Source organism: Pithys albifrons, chromosome 12 (genome assembly GCF_047495875.1).
Source record: "Pithys albifrons albifrons isolate INPA30051 chromosome 12, PitAlb_v1, whole genome shotgun sequence".
Lineage (NCBI taxonomy): Eukaryota > Metazoa > Chordata > Aves > Passeriformes > Thamnophilidae > Pithys > Pithys albifrons.
This window is the reverse complement of record NC_092469.1, coordinates 17,496,769-17,511,542: the sequence shown is the minus strand read 5'-3', so window position 1 is coordinate 17,511,542 and position 14,774 is coordinate 17,496,769. Positions and strand designations below refer to the sequence as shown.

The window sequence follows — 14,774 nt, the reverse complement described above, 5'->3', positions numbered from 1 at the left end:
TTCGAGAGCATCAGACTGCAAAAAACTTGTTTTCTAGTACTGCAATCTATAAGCAATTCATTCCATTAAAAAAAAAAGAAAAAGCTGGCAGCATTAAAACACTTATGAAGCACTCACCTTTTCTCACATTAGGACTTTGTAATGAATTTAATGATTTAAATGGGTAAGCACGTTCCTGCTCAGAACAGAGAGAACTACTACTCCATATAAATTGTATGATTCTAAACCAAGGATTCATTACAAACTTTTTAGAAGAGAAATCTCTTTGTAAACTTTGCTAGTTAGAAACTGTATTAAGTCTGCACTGTAGGAATTTATATCCCTTTTAATTTCAAAATCTTTGGGGTTTGTGACCTTGGATAATCTCACCTGAAATAAGAAGTGCCCCATCCGTTTCCATAGATACCTGACACAATGTCCCTCTGTTTCACACAGATTGCTTCACTTTCAATTTTTCACCTCAGAAATTTATTTATGGTGCCCTAGTACTTCTTTATAAGAGGTTTAGTATTATCAGGTGCACACACATAACCCACGCTAGAACTTCATTGTTCCAAATTAGTCTGCAATTTCTCATAGGAAAGTTTCTGTGGCACAGTTGTAGTCCAACCCTGTATGGGTATTTGTCCAGAATCATTTTGGCCAGACTGAAAATGCCAGGACAATATTCTGGCTGCACTGAATAGCTGACTTTAAAGAGGACAAATGTCACCTCTGCTCTTCAGTGCTGAAAACCTTACTGGAGATATTTAACCAGCAAAACTCTACCTTACTAAAAATGATGGAGCAAATCACAAACAACATTTTGATGATGCACTATTTGAAAGTGAAACACTATAAATAGATCATAGAATCATAGAATGGATTGGGTTGGAAAAGACCTCCAAGATCATCAAGTCCAACCCTTGGTCCAACTCCAGTCCCTTTACCAGATCATGGCACTCAGTGCCACAGCCAATCTGGGTTTAAAAATCTCCAGGGATGGGGAATCCACCCCCTCTCTGGGCAGCCCATTCCAATGCCTGAGCACTCTCTCTGCAAAGAATTTTTTTCTGATATCCAACTTAAATTTCCCCTGGCAAAGCTTAAGCTTGTCCTATTGCTGAGTGCCTGGGAGAAAAGACCAACCCCCACCTGGCTAGAACTTCCCTTCAGGTAGTTATAGATGCAGCAGTTCACAGATAAGAAGGTCTGAGTAAAAGGTCTGTCTCCAGATGTTAAGTACTCCTGAACTCCAGAAGTTAAACCCATGGTATTCTTTGTATTAGTTTGACCAATATGTTGGACTTGTTCCATCAGTAGCTTTAAAAAAAAAACAAAAAAAAAAAACAAAAAAAAAAAAAACAAAGAATAAAAAAGTACCTGCTAAACTTAAGGTGTTGAGGACAAACTGGGTGCCATAAAAAATGGTAAAGCAGTGTTCTTCTCTGTGCCTTGATCTGCAACGTTCAAAGTCCTTTGAGTTCTTCCCTGGACGAATTTCTTTTATTTCCATCAGATCCACTGAAAGGAAACAACATTCAGTCAGTACAACTGCAGAGCCTGAAAGTAAGATGAAAAACTGAAAGCATGCACCTACATAGAAAACAGCCAGATAGATAAACTTACATATTTGTATTGCACAAGAAATGCAAATTGCACCAGCTTGAAATCCAAGAATCCACAACTAAATACATGACTGACTAACAGACAATGGTAGAGAAGGATTAAAGGAAGAAAAATAATTTTTTATTTCATATTTTTATTATTTCCCTATCACTGATTGTCCATGGACAATGTGTAAACACACATAGCTCTTTGAGCTAGAGAAGATATGACTTCACAAGCAACATTTACTCTAAGCAAGAAATTTCCAATTGCCATGACAACTGTTCAGAGACAGAAAAGAAAAGATACAACTGCTACCTTACCCATCTAAAAGTTACAAATCATACTTTCAACAATCACCTTGTCACCTAGTCCAGTCACTGGCACTTGTAAGAAAAACATTTCAAGTAGGAATATAAAGAGAAAATTGAGCTTAATAATGAAATGTTTTTGAGTTTTCTCATGGGCATTTCTAAAGAGGTCCCTGTTATTTAACATAACCTGTTATATCACTTTCAACCTGCTGCTCTCTAGAGAACACGGGTACGTATCAGAGCACAGAGAACAGGACTGCTGCACAGGCACACACAAAGACAGCTCCCTTTTTATCAAACTCTTGCTACAAGGCCTGCACAGCAGGAGCAAGACAGCACTGAAATAGAAATATGTGCACTCTCGAGATAAGATACTTATTAGAACACTGAGGAAGTGGTTTTCTTCTGCCTGTGGACCAGACAAATAAACAGCTCTTCCCACTTCTGGACAGTCTTGACTTATGAGCTACAGCATGAAGTGTGAAGAAAAACATTTCAGGGCTGCTCTTGAAGTGTGTTCATCAGACCCAGCAAGATCCAAGGGAAACAGCTGAGGGTTTCTATCCATGCATTTAAGAATGCCACAATATAAAAACCCTGCTTTAAATGAGCACCTCATCAGTACAGAAAACAATTAATAACATAATGAAAAAACAAATGCTGCCAACAGAGGGTGAGCTGAACAGTGGGTGAAGCTTCAGCCTCCACGATCCCACATTTCTATGATGGCAACACAGGAACGAGAGACAAGCAAGGAAGTTCATTAACAAAGTCCTCATAATGAAGCACTAATTCATCTTGGAAGCAAAGTATCTCAGGCCAAACTTTCCACTAGATACTCCTTCCTCCCAATCATTAAATAACTTACATTGGGAAAAAGAGACCTCAAAGGTTAACGTGAGCTAACCATAGAACACAAGCATCTTTCTTAAACTAATTTTTTCAAGCATCTTTATCTTCAAGGTAGAGCTTTCAATGTCTCAACCTTCATGTCTCATCCACCCTCTCAAACCACGTAAACATCTTCTAAGATCTGCATATCTGTCTGGTTCAAGGGCCTTAAATTAGATGCAAAGTTCTAAAATAAATTCATGTTGTGATTATAAATGACCAGGAACTAAAAGCTCCTAATGGTGACTCTGATCCCTTTACCATCCAGAGGTTCTCTTAGATCACTAGTGATGCATCCAAATTACCATCCTCAATGCCACCATCTGAAACAGTTGATCATAGCCCATCAATTCACATTAATATCAGCAGAGAACAATCAGAATGCAGAGACTGAAAGCACCTGAATGTAGAAGGCAGGAGGCTGCATGGCTGCAGTAAATGGCATGGGACTGCACAGGCTGGCTCATTCTAATCACCAGCAAGAGCAATCCAAGACATCTCTTCTGCCTTCCCTTTACCTAACTGAAAAACAGCTTTAACTTCAAAGTGACTCCTTTCAGACCCCTGTACCTCCACACACATGAACACCACACCACGAAGGCCCCCTCGAAGTATAAACTATGAGCAGTAATAAAACAGATTTCACAACCTGCACTGCTGTTGTCATTTCCAGGGACTGTTACCTCACCCTGACCTCTGAAATAAACACACAAACTTACTCAATGCCTCCCCTCAGTTACACACACTCACTACAGTCCTTGCCTTTCAACCCTGCCATGCCATTCTCCTGCATGAACATGTGTGTATATCCATGAGGCACAAGGATTTTTGTAGGCACAGGTATATTACTGCTTCTCCAACTGATCTTTGAAAAGAGATCACTATGCCCCCAGTTGCTAAAAATTCAGAAGATAGAGAGATGGATCAGAGAGAGAATAAAATTGGGGAAAGGAGAGAAGAGAGAAAAATATTTATATAAAACCCCCTCAAATTCAAAGTTTTACATTAATCTACTTTTCATGCAACATATTAAATACATCCTACAGAATTCTGGCAAGATAGCACTACATTTGCTTAAATAATAAATGAAATGTTATAAAGAAAGATGTAATACATGTTATACTTTCGGAAAATGTATAGAAACTATCTGCATACACGTTTTATAGTGTCATTCAGTATGTGTTATTCCATATTATTGAAAAAAAAGCCAAGGCAGAAATTTGGATCTCACACTAAGCTCTGTGGTCTCCCCAGGTGGTTTGGAGTCACCTGGCACCTTCCACATGAAGCCCATGAACTCCAAAATGGCTGATCCCAACTGAACTGAGAAAGGAACGGGACAGGAAAAGCTGAAACATTTCAGACGCAGATTAGTAAATTAATTCTATTAATTTAGCTGTCACCCACTTACTGTGAACTTTTTACAGCACAATCTGTCACTGAAGAAGTAAAATGTAACTCCGTGCCTGTGCCAGATCTACAAGCACAACACTTCAGACACTCTAATCTTCATGCTGCCTTGAAGCACTGGAGTCTTCCTCCTCCTCAATGCCACATGCACATTGCAGGGACATATCCTGACCTGGCTGCACAAGCACATATTCCTGGGGCCTGATACACCCAAAAAAAGCACAGACTTGAACACAGGCAGCTTGCAGTGTCAAATCCAATGCACTTCCAGGTACAATTTCCACTAAAAAGTCAAAACTTATGCATTTCCCAAAGAAGCATAAACCAAAGTATACCCTGTAGAGAAGTTGACTCACACCCAGTCAGACAAGGAGGACCTCCCAGTACATTCAGTCCCCAGCCAAACAGATTATAGAAGTCCAATAACACTCTAAAACCCACAACACTAGTTTACATTTCATCCATTCCTTCATGAGGTTATTTCCTCAGGTTGAAAGGATCTCCTTGGCAGCCTCATCAGTCACCGATTTATTCTGACAACTCGCTCAAGTGGCTCTTTAATGAGACCAGACTCCAAGACACCTTCAATTACCACCCTGTCTCAGGCTCTGATTTGGATGTGCAGTATTCCTGGCAATTCAGAGCCTGAAGCTGATGAACTTCAGCTCCTGCTGTTGTGTGTTGTTTGGCAAATCAGTTAATTCAACGGATCATTACACTACTACATAGCTACTTTCCAAAGACTGCACAGATTAATTGCTCAGTGCATTCCAGGGCACCTGCTGGAGCTCTTTATTGCCATGAACTTCACAATAAACTTTTGATCTTCCACATTTCCACTGATCTCCACTCAAATAACTTGGCAGCAGTGATCACCTTCAGTCACACGCTTGGAGGTACAAATTCCTGTTACATTTCCTTCAGTCACACTTAGAGGTAGATGGTAAAACAGAACTTGGATTTCACTACAGCAGATGCTGTGCAAGCTGAGCAGAAGACAAGACACAAGGTAAGCACAGGTAGAAAATTATGTGAGCAGGAGAACTGCAAGAAACATTACGTTGTTGTACACAACAACACTGTGATGCTCATCCCTGAAGGAGAGAACAAACCAGTAGGGCCATTTAAAGGGAGAAGTTCTGCCTCTGTCTGCTGTGTGGTCACACACCACCCACCTCTGGTTAGCAGCACAATCATTTGGCACCCAGGTTAGGGAACAGCCCCTGTTGAAAACCAGACAGTGACAACAGCAGAGCGCCTTGTGTGAGATGCAAGTGCCCATGTAAATTCACTATAGGAAGGCAAGTTTGCACTGATCTCCTTTGGCCAAGTCAGGTAGTTTCAGGCTGGAAAGTCAGGCAGGCTTATATAAATGAGTAAGTAAAAAAAAATCCTTCAAGGCTGTCAGCCTAGCAAGACAGCCTTGATAGAAAAGTCTTGATTAGTGATGTAAAAGTTCACCCAAGTCTGCCATTATAGACTACAGAGTCCTGTAAGATAACACTGCTGATTCAAAGCCTAAATTCCCCAGGAGTCTGGGTAACAAACGCTGCTTGAATTAGAGGTCAGCAATGACTTAATGAAGGAAAATATAAAGCCTCCAGAGAGGTCCAGAGGAGGCTTACAAAGTCTGAAACCAAGCTATGAGCATTATTTCAGTAAGTCTCAAAAGGCTAAAGGGAAATTACTGGCAATGTTTCAGAGACAAAAATAAAGGACTCTGATCACCCAGGTGCTGTGCACTGAGACATGGGATGGGCATTCTCTCTGTGAATATATTCACATTTTCATTTGAGTTTATGCACAGCCACATTCCATGCTTAAGAACCAGATTTTAGAATACTTTTCTTTTTCCCAACAGTTTGCACTACAAAATATTCCAAAGAAGGTCTCATTTTAGAAAGACAGAAACTGCCCCTTGAACACAGGCTATGTGCAAGTGAGTGCCCAGAAAATGAAGAAAACCTTTAGTATCCTTTGGCAAATGTACTTCGAGGTGGTTAGTGAGGACAATGGCTCTGCCCTCACTTGTGCAGCATTAAATATTAACTACTTCAGGTGTGTTAAAAAGCCTCTTTTATCAGAGCAGCAATGAAACAGGAATGTTGTGTGACTCTAGAGGGAACAAAGTGAGGCCTCTCTCAGAGGACAAAGTCACAAGAAAGCAGAAAGCAGCATGGCAGTACAGATGTGGCTGGGAAAGTAATTCAGCTCATACAAACACAGATGGTTACTGGGACATTCAGTGGCCCAAGGAAGTCATTACAGAGAAGCCACAAAATGATCTGAAAACACAGTTACAAGGATGGAACAGTGTGGTGTACCTTGAGAAAGCACCCGTGAGCACCTTTCCAAGAGCCCTCTGGGGATTTAGCCAAGTGACTGACACGAGCTTTAGAGAAGTGCACCTTTTAAACCCACAGGGTTTTACATAATCAGGTCACGAGAGCTGTTCTCTACAGCAACAACAAATTACCATTGAATTAGTAACTTCTCACTAAATTTCTCAGTAGAACAATATGTTGCAGTCTTCCCACATTCAGGAGGCTGGGCATCTCAAATGGCTATTGGTTTCTTATGAAAAATTAAAAGGCACCTTCACAAAATAACATAAGAATCGGGAAAATTTACATATGTCCATAAAAGTTTACATTCTGCTCTGTACAACAAAACAAAACCATTGGCATGTAAACCTGACTTCGGGGAAAGTGTACTGGGGTACATCTCATACATCTCACACACTCACTTTGATCAACCACTTTAGGGGTGTCAGGCCTGTGAAGTTCATCCCATCCCCGTTTTGCTGGCTGGCCATGACAGGAAGTCTGGTCGTTGTAAGTTAGCATTAGGCATTGCAGAACTGAGCTGCTAAAGGGAAGAAATTATTTGAAAAGAGCTCGAAGCTACACACGTTCATTTTTTCATTTGACCACAGAAACCAAGCTCTAAATACTCAGCTGAAGACTTACACAAAGATCCCCTGGGTAACAACTGAAACACAGCAATTTCAAAACAGGGAAAAAGGTGAGTTTTAATGTTCCTTTGTGAAGATACTCCACAAAGAGCAGGAAATGGATTCACTTTTTCAATGACATGCTGTTCTTTAATAGTATTCAGAATACGGAAAGAAAACAGAATAAAGGCTCAGGTTTTTCAATTTATTACGGTAAGTCTGCAACAGCAAAGAAATTCAGACAGAAAGAAATTCTCCTAGAAGTAAAGAAAAACAAAATTCAGTGCTAGAAGTAGCATGATCAAGTCTAACATTCAAACCAAACGAAACTCTCATTTCACACTCCTCAGCAGAGTATGTAGATACTCATCACTTCTACCAGAGAGGTACACAGAGCTGTAAATGTTTATACCATCTTCTCCAATGGGAAAAAAAATAAGTTTTCCACCACAGAGGAACTTTACATTGGCATTACCAATTCTAGTAATTAAATTACTTAGCTGTTTAATGTATGGGTGGGAAAAAAATCTATATTTAAGAATGTAAGTCACTTGTATCAATAGTCTCTTAGGCATTAGTCTTTTAAGTTTCCCAGTATATCTGACAGCCAAAAAGTGAACTTAACAACAACATATCTCTTCCCTTTTCTCTTTCAGTCTTACCTATAACATGTTTGGTCTACATACAGAAACAGCAGTTTAACTCCTCATATATAATACCATTTTTCCGAAACATGGTGGTCCAAAGCTTTAAACCTACTCCTTGTTTTGTGCTTGCTCAACTAAGAACATTAAAAAATGGATTTTCTTTCTTTCCTTCTTTCTTTCTTTCCTTCTTTCTTTCTTTCCTTCTTTCTTTCTTTCCTTCTTTCCTTCTTTCCTTCTTTCTTTCCTTCTTTCCTTCTTTCCTTCTTTCCTTCTTTCTTTCTTTCTTTCTTTCTTTCTTTCTTTCTTTCTTTCTTTCTTTCTTTCTTTCTTTCTTTCTTTCTTTCTTTCTTTCTTTCTTTCTTTCTTTCTTTCTTTCTTTCTTTCTTTCTTTCCCAAATAGCAAGGGATTAAAATAGGATTTATTATATCATTATATAAAAGCAGGTCTCCTATTTGGGGGGGTGGACGGGCAAGGAAATTCCCAGATCACCAAAACAAGAGAAATCATCTTATGTCCTCAAACAGAATCTTCCTTGAAATGAGCATGTTTGTATTGCAGAGAATCACACCCACACTCAAGGAAGGCACCGCAGATTTCTCAGAGTACAAATTCTCCCAGTTGTGAATCATCCCTTCACTCACAGATTCATGGAAAGATATGCAGGAACTCACATATTTTCCAGTGACTAATCAAATTCTAACCACCATGAACTTTCCCTTGATAATTGTCTTTAAAGCACTTTGCATCTGATAAAGAATGAAATATCCATTACAGATTAGCTTCCTGGAGATTTACACCTCGCCACCCACTTGCCCTACAAGCTTAAATACCATAACCTCTTCAGGCCCCAGTTTATTCATGTGCACATAAATGCATACACCACAACACAAGGCAATTTGGGAGGTCTCATTCAGTAATACCTGAATGTCCTCTCAGTTACCAAGCCCCAGTGCCAGTCACACAGAATGTCTCTCAGCAGAGTCCTGGCCAGCTTTGCTCACCCTTGGCCACTGTGGCCTTCCCCTCTGCCTTTCACTGCTGTCCAGCAGTTCCCTCCACCCCCATCCCTGCTGTGACACTGCACTTGTTTGGGACATTTGGTATCCAAGCAAAGAAACAGCCCAGCAAAATAACCAATGTGGAGGCAGAAGTGACCTCCAGACACCACGGGGTACAACAAACACACCCCCACTGTGTGACCAGCCTGGGACACTGAAGTGGGGAGAATCCGCCCAGGGTGTGTATGACCCAAGGGCCCCCACCCAGACCCCACGCTCAGCTGTAAAGGTTAAACATACAACAAAAGTACAGAGCAGAACCATAAGGAAGCACCACAGTGCCACAGATCCTGCTGGCACGTCACAGCTCCACAGTCATCTATCTAGTATGCATAAATTTCTTTCTGCAAGAAAAGGGCCCTTTACAAATTAAGCATATCAAATCTCTGCATACAAGGAAACCAAACTTTCCTTCTCTCAAGCAAAAATTAGTTCAGCTTTACTATAGTCACCAAGATCTGTAATTCTTACTATTGCAAACCCATGAATATACAACGGTCTGTAAAACCTGTGGGTAAGTGATCCATACACTTTTCATATATTCAATGGCCAGAGCAAGAGACTCCAGCAGACAGGAGTTCAGAGTAGGAATTAAACTTTCCTCTGGAAGGGCCTTTCATTCTCTCAAAGGACTATCTGGGCAGACAGGTGAGACTAACCTTGGAATTTAACTGCTTCATACTGGGCTGTGAAAACATTCCCTCAAATTTATTTCACACACAGTCAGAATTATCATTCCTATTTGTAATCCTCATTCCCCAAACCCCCGTGCATTCTGCATCAGTCGTGAACCTTTCCCCAGGTCGAGTGTTTGCAACACTCACCAAAACTTACTTCTCATTCAAGAAACAGAGAAAATTTCTCCTACTGCAATCACTTGCAGGGGCTCCACTGAAACCAGAGTTAGTGTGCATAGCAATAAATATAAATGAGGAAAAACAACAAAACACAATGGCTTCAAAGCACTGGTGACCTGATGAAATATTAATATCACACCAGAACATACAAAACACAATAGGAAAAAAACCCCACAATTAAAAAAAACAATTAACAAAATCCACACATTTCCTCAAGGAAAGTATCTGTCATCAGAAGTTAAACCAATTTTTGGCACTCATGACTTAGGCAACTTTGGATCAACAGTGCTGAGATTCCACAAGCAGCCTCACAGCACATCTAGTAAACTTCAGGGTATCTTTAGCAATTAGGACAATGCCGAATGCAAAGAAATGCCACTAATATGTAAAAGGTAGAATAAAATGCTCTGACATTTTTTAGCCAGAATCTACAAGTATTTCTGCAGTGATCTTACAGCTATTAGGGCATCTAAAATGTCTCTATGCAGAGAGCAAGAGTGATATGATGAAAAGAAGCCCAAGCATGGGTGAACACAAGGCACATCTGGCTCAGACCTGCCTCCTTCAGCTATTTGCATAGCTCTCTGCAGGCCTCTCTAATGAAGCACATGGGGCTGGCAATCATTTTAATACACTAATGAGACCCTGCCTGCCAAACACCCGTGATGAAAACATTTCTCTAAGGTGCACTGCTCCCTTCCATCCATTCAGTTTTGATGATGAGTTGTGTTGGAAGACGTAAGATACTCCGGAGTCTTAGCAGGTGACTAAAAGAGCAGCAGCACTAAAAAACCTTCCTGGCCTCCACTAAACTCAAAAAACACTCCAGGACAGGCAGCTCCTCTGTTTCCATGGCTAATTGTTCCCTTTCATCACTTGATACATCCATGAAATGGAAACAAGGGCAAAGTTTATTTAGCTTTCCTTGAAAGATGGTCATTTACCAGTCTCTCCTAACTAATAAGGCTAACAAGAAAGGAAGACACTTGACAGTCACTTGACTTTCTTCGGGCCTACAAAGCATTACGTTTTACAATAGCAGAGTGACAGCAAATCCAGAAGTGCAGCCTTTACAATAAGATCAGAGTTTCCTTACAAACAGCAACATCTGCTGCCTTCAGCAAGTGTCACTGGCTTGGACAAGCTCAACAGCCAGTCTGACCTCATGAAAAATGAAATGCTGTCCAAGAACTCTCTTGACTTGAATAACTCTTGGCTGGACAGCTCTACAGGAAAAAAGACTGTTCATGCACAGGTTTCCAGCACCATTTTCATCTACTCGCAACAATTCAGAATATTCTCAGCAAATTCCCAAACACTTTTCAGTCAAAAGCTTCATTATGTTACCTGAGGCTCATTAAATTTAATATTTAATGAGCACATCCATTTACTATTAACTCCAAGTTCAGGTACACTTTGCAAATACTCACAGACACCTTCAATCTTGTCAGCTGTCTTGCTCCATGCAACCTGCCTGGTTTCCATTATGACTTGAATAGTCCTTCTTTCTGGGCTACTCTTTTTAAGACTGAATATTGTCATAACAGTTCCCAGCTCCAAAGTCCTTTTGATCTGGCTTTTCTCATACTCTGGCAGCACTCCATAGTTTATACTGTTTCTCGGCATTTTTTTCATTTTGATCAAACTTCTACGGGTTTCAGTGTCCTGAAAAGAAAAAGGGAAACAAATCAATATTTAAACCAGCATTTTCATTTCTTTCCAAATCACATTTGTGTAAGTTTGATACCTAATAGAGGCTCCTGTCCATGCAAACGCAAGGAAGGTACATGGCCAACATTAAAAGCATCCCTGCTGTTTCCTCCTCAAATGAAGTACAAAAAGCCTTCACAGAGGGCAGTTCCAGTGACACTTGGGTAGACACCCTGCTCCCATCTCTGTAAAAAACTAAGAGCTGGGTGGAGCAGCCACTGCATGCAAAGGATTTGCACCTGAACTTCTCAAGCAAAGCCCAGTGCCTCTCTTCTGGCTGCACCAAACCCCTGACTGCTCCCTCAACCTTCTCACACAGAAGTACTCAGTGTTCCAGGGCAAAATAAAGCAAGCCAGGGTCTGCTTAGCCCAAATATGTGAAAATCATATTAAGTGGTGTAAATTCCCATGTGCTTTTATGTGTGCACATCTTCAACTGCATGTACAGCACCCTCACTATAAACAAGATTTACATCTCTAAAGTCCCCACATTAGGACAGGGAAAAAAGGAGAAGGAAAGAAATATTAAAAAAAAAAAAAAAGAAAAAAGAAAAAAGCCTGCAAGAAATAACGTTTATAATAACCAAGTATTATGGACAAAAGAACAAAACACAATGAATGCAAACTACTGAAATGCCAAAAAACCCAACCTCGACCATAAAAAATAGAGCCTAAATTTAAACCTAAATAAAACTAAAGACCACATCAGAAACATGAAAATAATGTGTTCAAACTAGAACAGAACTATGTTTAAAACGTCTCTTAAAGGAGCAACATTTTGTTTCTCTGTAGCATTTTCTGCCACATTTCCTACACCTTCTCATAACCAAAAAATAATGTTAATACAATTCTGCTGCACAAATTGCTCTGGCAGTTCATTTCATTTACCAAACCTCCAACTTTTTTGCCAGTATATCCACAGGCCAAGGAAGGATTACTTCCTGGGATGGTTGCCCAAGAAACTCCTGATTAAACAGCCAAAACCACTACCTAGTGCAATTATGAACAGAACTCTCTAACACCTAGAAGGGTTTCTGTAGTAAGTATATCACTTACAAATTATACATGTGTATCAAATATAAAATATAAGCCTAACACACAGTATATTCTGTCCAAATGCACTTCCACCACCTCAAAGCACAAAGCAGTAAAAATGCCCCTCTGAAGCCTTCAAGTGGCAATACTGGGTTTTCCCCAGAAAATGGCAAGTGATACTGGTAGGTCCAAAAAAAGACTTCATCAAAAATTTCAACCCTGACTATATTTATCTTGATTTATTGACTTCAAGTGCCTCTCAAGACATCAAAAATGTGCACTTTGATCCTGTCAAACTTCTTCCAAGCATCAGATCTGCTTTTATTTACTTTATATAGGGTGAGAAAGTCTCTATAAGCAAAAGTTTCTTCTAACTGACATAGAGACAAAAGCAACTCTTATCAGAAATCACATTTCTATATGAATTTCTTTATCATTTTAGGATATTTCTAGAATTATGTTCCACAAAAATGTCATGAGTTCTGTGCAAGGTGAAATTTAAAACTCTGCATTCTTGAAACTGAGACTACTGCATGAAATACCTGGAAATCCATCTTGCCCCAGGCATTGGCAATCTAGATATCAACATGAGTAAGGCAGATACATGCAACAAATTTGAATTATATTCCTTCTACTTTCCCAGGATTAATTTCTTTTCATATTCCCAACACTATCTTCCAATGAACAAAATTATGTCCTCGGGTGAACTGCAGCAGGTTTGCTCTTCTTGCATCAGTTTGTTGCCTGGTGAGACCTCTAAAATCTGGGAAGCCTCACAGGTTCTGCTGTTTGTGTTACTGCCTTCTCAATATTAAATCAGGAGGAGCAAGGAAATGCTGAAAATTGAAGTCTGGCAATCCCAAGAAATAATTACACAAGAAATAATTGTATCAGCTCGCACAAACTCTTGCACTGTATTAGAATTTAAACCTCTGTGAGAGCTACATGAGAATTCAAACCAGGTAACTGTCCTTTTGACAGCTGTGGTGAAGGGACAACATGAGTAAATACCAACACTGAAATAAACATTGGGTGCATTTGAAAAGTCTCAGTTTATGCACTTTTAAAACTTCATAGTTGTGTTTCTCCTACACAGTCTTTTTTGTTACCCATGTGTCAGGTGGCAAGTATTTATGTGCACACACTTGGGACACATCTTGGCACCAAACACAGCAGCTCTCACAAATATTAGCAAGTTTCTGTGCTCTGGTCTCCCACACACCATTGCACCAAACAGCTAATTACAAGCCTGATTACTCCTCAGTGAGATCACTTACAAACAGGGTGCTCTGGAAACTGCTCTTTCATCCATGAATAGCATTTTCACACAAGTTTCAGGGGCTGCTGCCACACAGTTCCCAGTCATTTCCCTTAACCTCACCTCTAAGCAGGACAGGTTCCCAGACTCTCTGTGCCCGTGCACCAGCAGGCACAGCATCTCCTCTGCTTCTCTCCCCCTGTCCTCAGTCCACTACTCTCCCTCACGAGCAGTTTCAGTTTCCGTGTTGGTGGCTAATTCGACCATGGCACTTCTCGCTTCCCCTTCGCAACTTCTTGCACCCTCCTCCCCCTCAGCGCAGGCACTGACTCCTGACCTGCCCTCACTACAGAGCGCCCTTTTCTGCTCCCTCTCATTGAAGCCACTGACCTGCCCTTTGACATCATGTCACCAGCTGCTTTCAGTGCAATCTGTCGGACTTTGAAGCTGTCCTGTGCAATCTTTCTAATCCCTTTTTAAATTCTACCACTTCAAAAGACCTGGTTGTGGGGGTTTGTTGTTGTTTTGTTTTTTTAACTAATAGAGAAGCCTCACTAGTCCCCTTTTAGCAGCAGGGTGGCCCTTTCTGCACTGCCCACCATGAACCTGAAGTGTTCTAAGGCAGGAACCATCTCACTCCGTGTTTTGCAAAACGTTATACATATTACTTTGTGTTTTCTATCAATAAGCTTGTTCTGGTAATAAAAATATGAAGCATTCTTTCTTTATAATACTGGAAAAATATACATACTACAACCCTACAACTGAGAGAGAATGGACAATTTTAAGTATCATGAGCAACCACAGATGTTTTGTTTTAGCCATAATGTAACTGATCCTTTCAGACTCCCTGGAACTAATCAGATGACCATCTGAATTATCACAGGTTTGCATCTAACAACATAACCACAGTCGTCTTGCTACAATGACTAGAAATAACAAGAAATGAAAGGAGGGTATAATAAAAAATTAAATTAAAATCTTTGTACAGTGACTGTTTTTCTAACAAATAGAAGAAAACGTGTTTTCTCACTTTGCTCTTTTCATTAAGAA

General features: G+C 40.2%; 1 protein-coding gene across 6 annotated transcripts in view; it reads right to left on the bottom strand.

Annotated features, from left to right (window-relative positions):
* Positions 1–14,774, bottom strand: part of PLCG2 (phospholipase C gamma 2) — a 62,218-nt gene that overhangs the window by 37,920 nt on the left and 9,524 nt on the right. For 4 of the 6 annotated variants that reach the window (XM_071567347.1, XM_071567345.1, XM_071567346.1 and 1 more), the window contains 2 exons: positions 11,149–11,383; positions 1,363–1,503 (listed from right to left, as the gene is read on the bottom strand). In XM_071567347.1, the coding sequence (XP_071423448.1) occupies positions 1,363–1,503; positions 11,149–11,353 (346 nt within the window). In that variant the 5' untranslated portion in view covers positions 11,354–11,383. Of the gene's footprint in view, positions 1–1,362; positions 1,504–11,148; positions 11,384–11,465; positions 11,552–13,844; positions 13,981–14,774 lie in introns of those variants that run through there. The other 2 variants (XM_071567344.1, XM_071567349.1) reach the window with 2 other exon arrangements.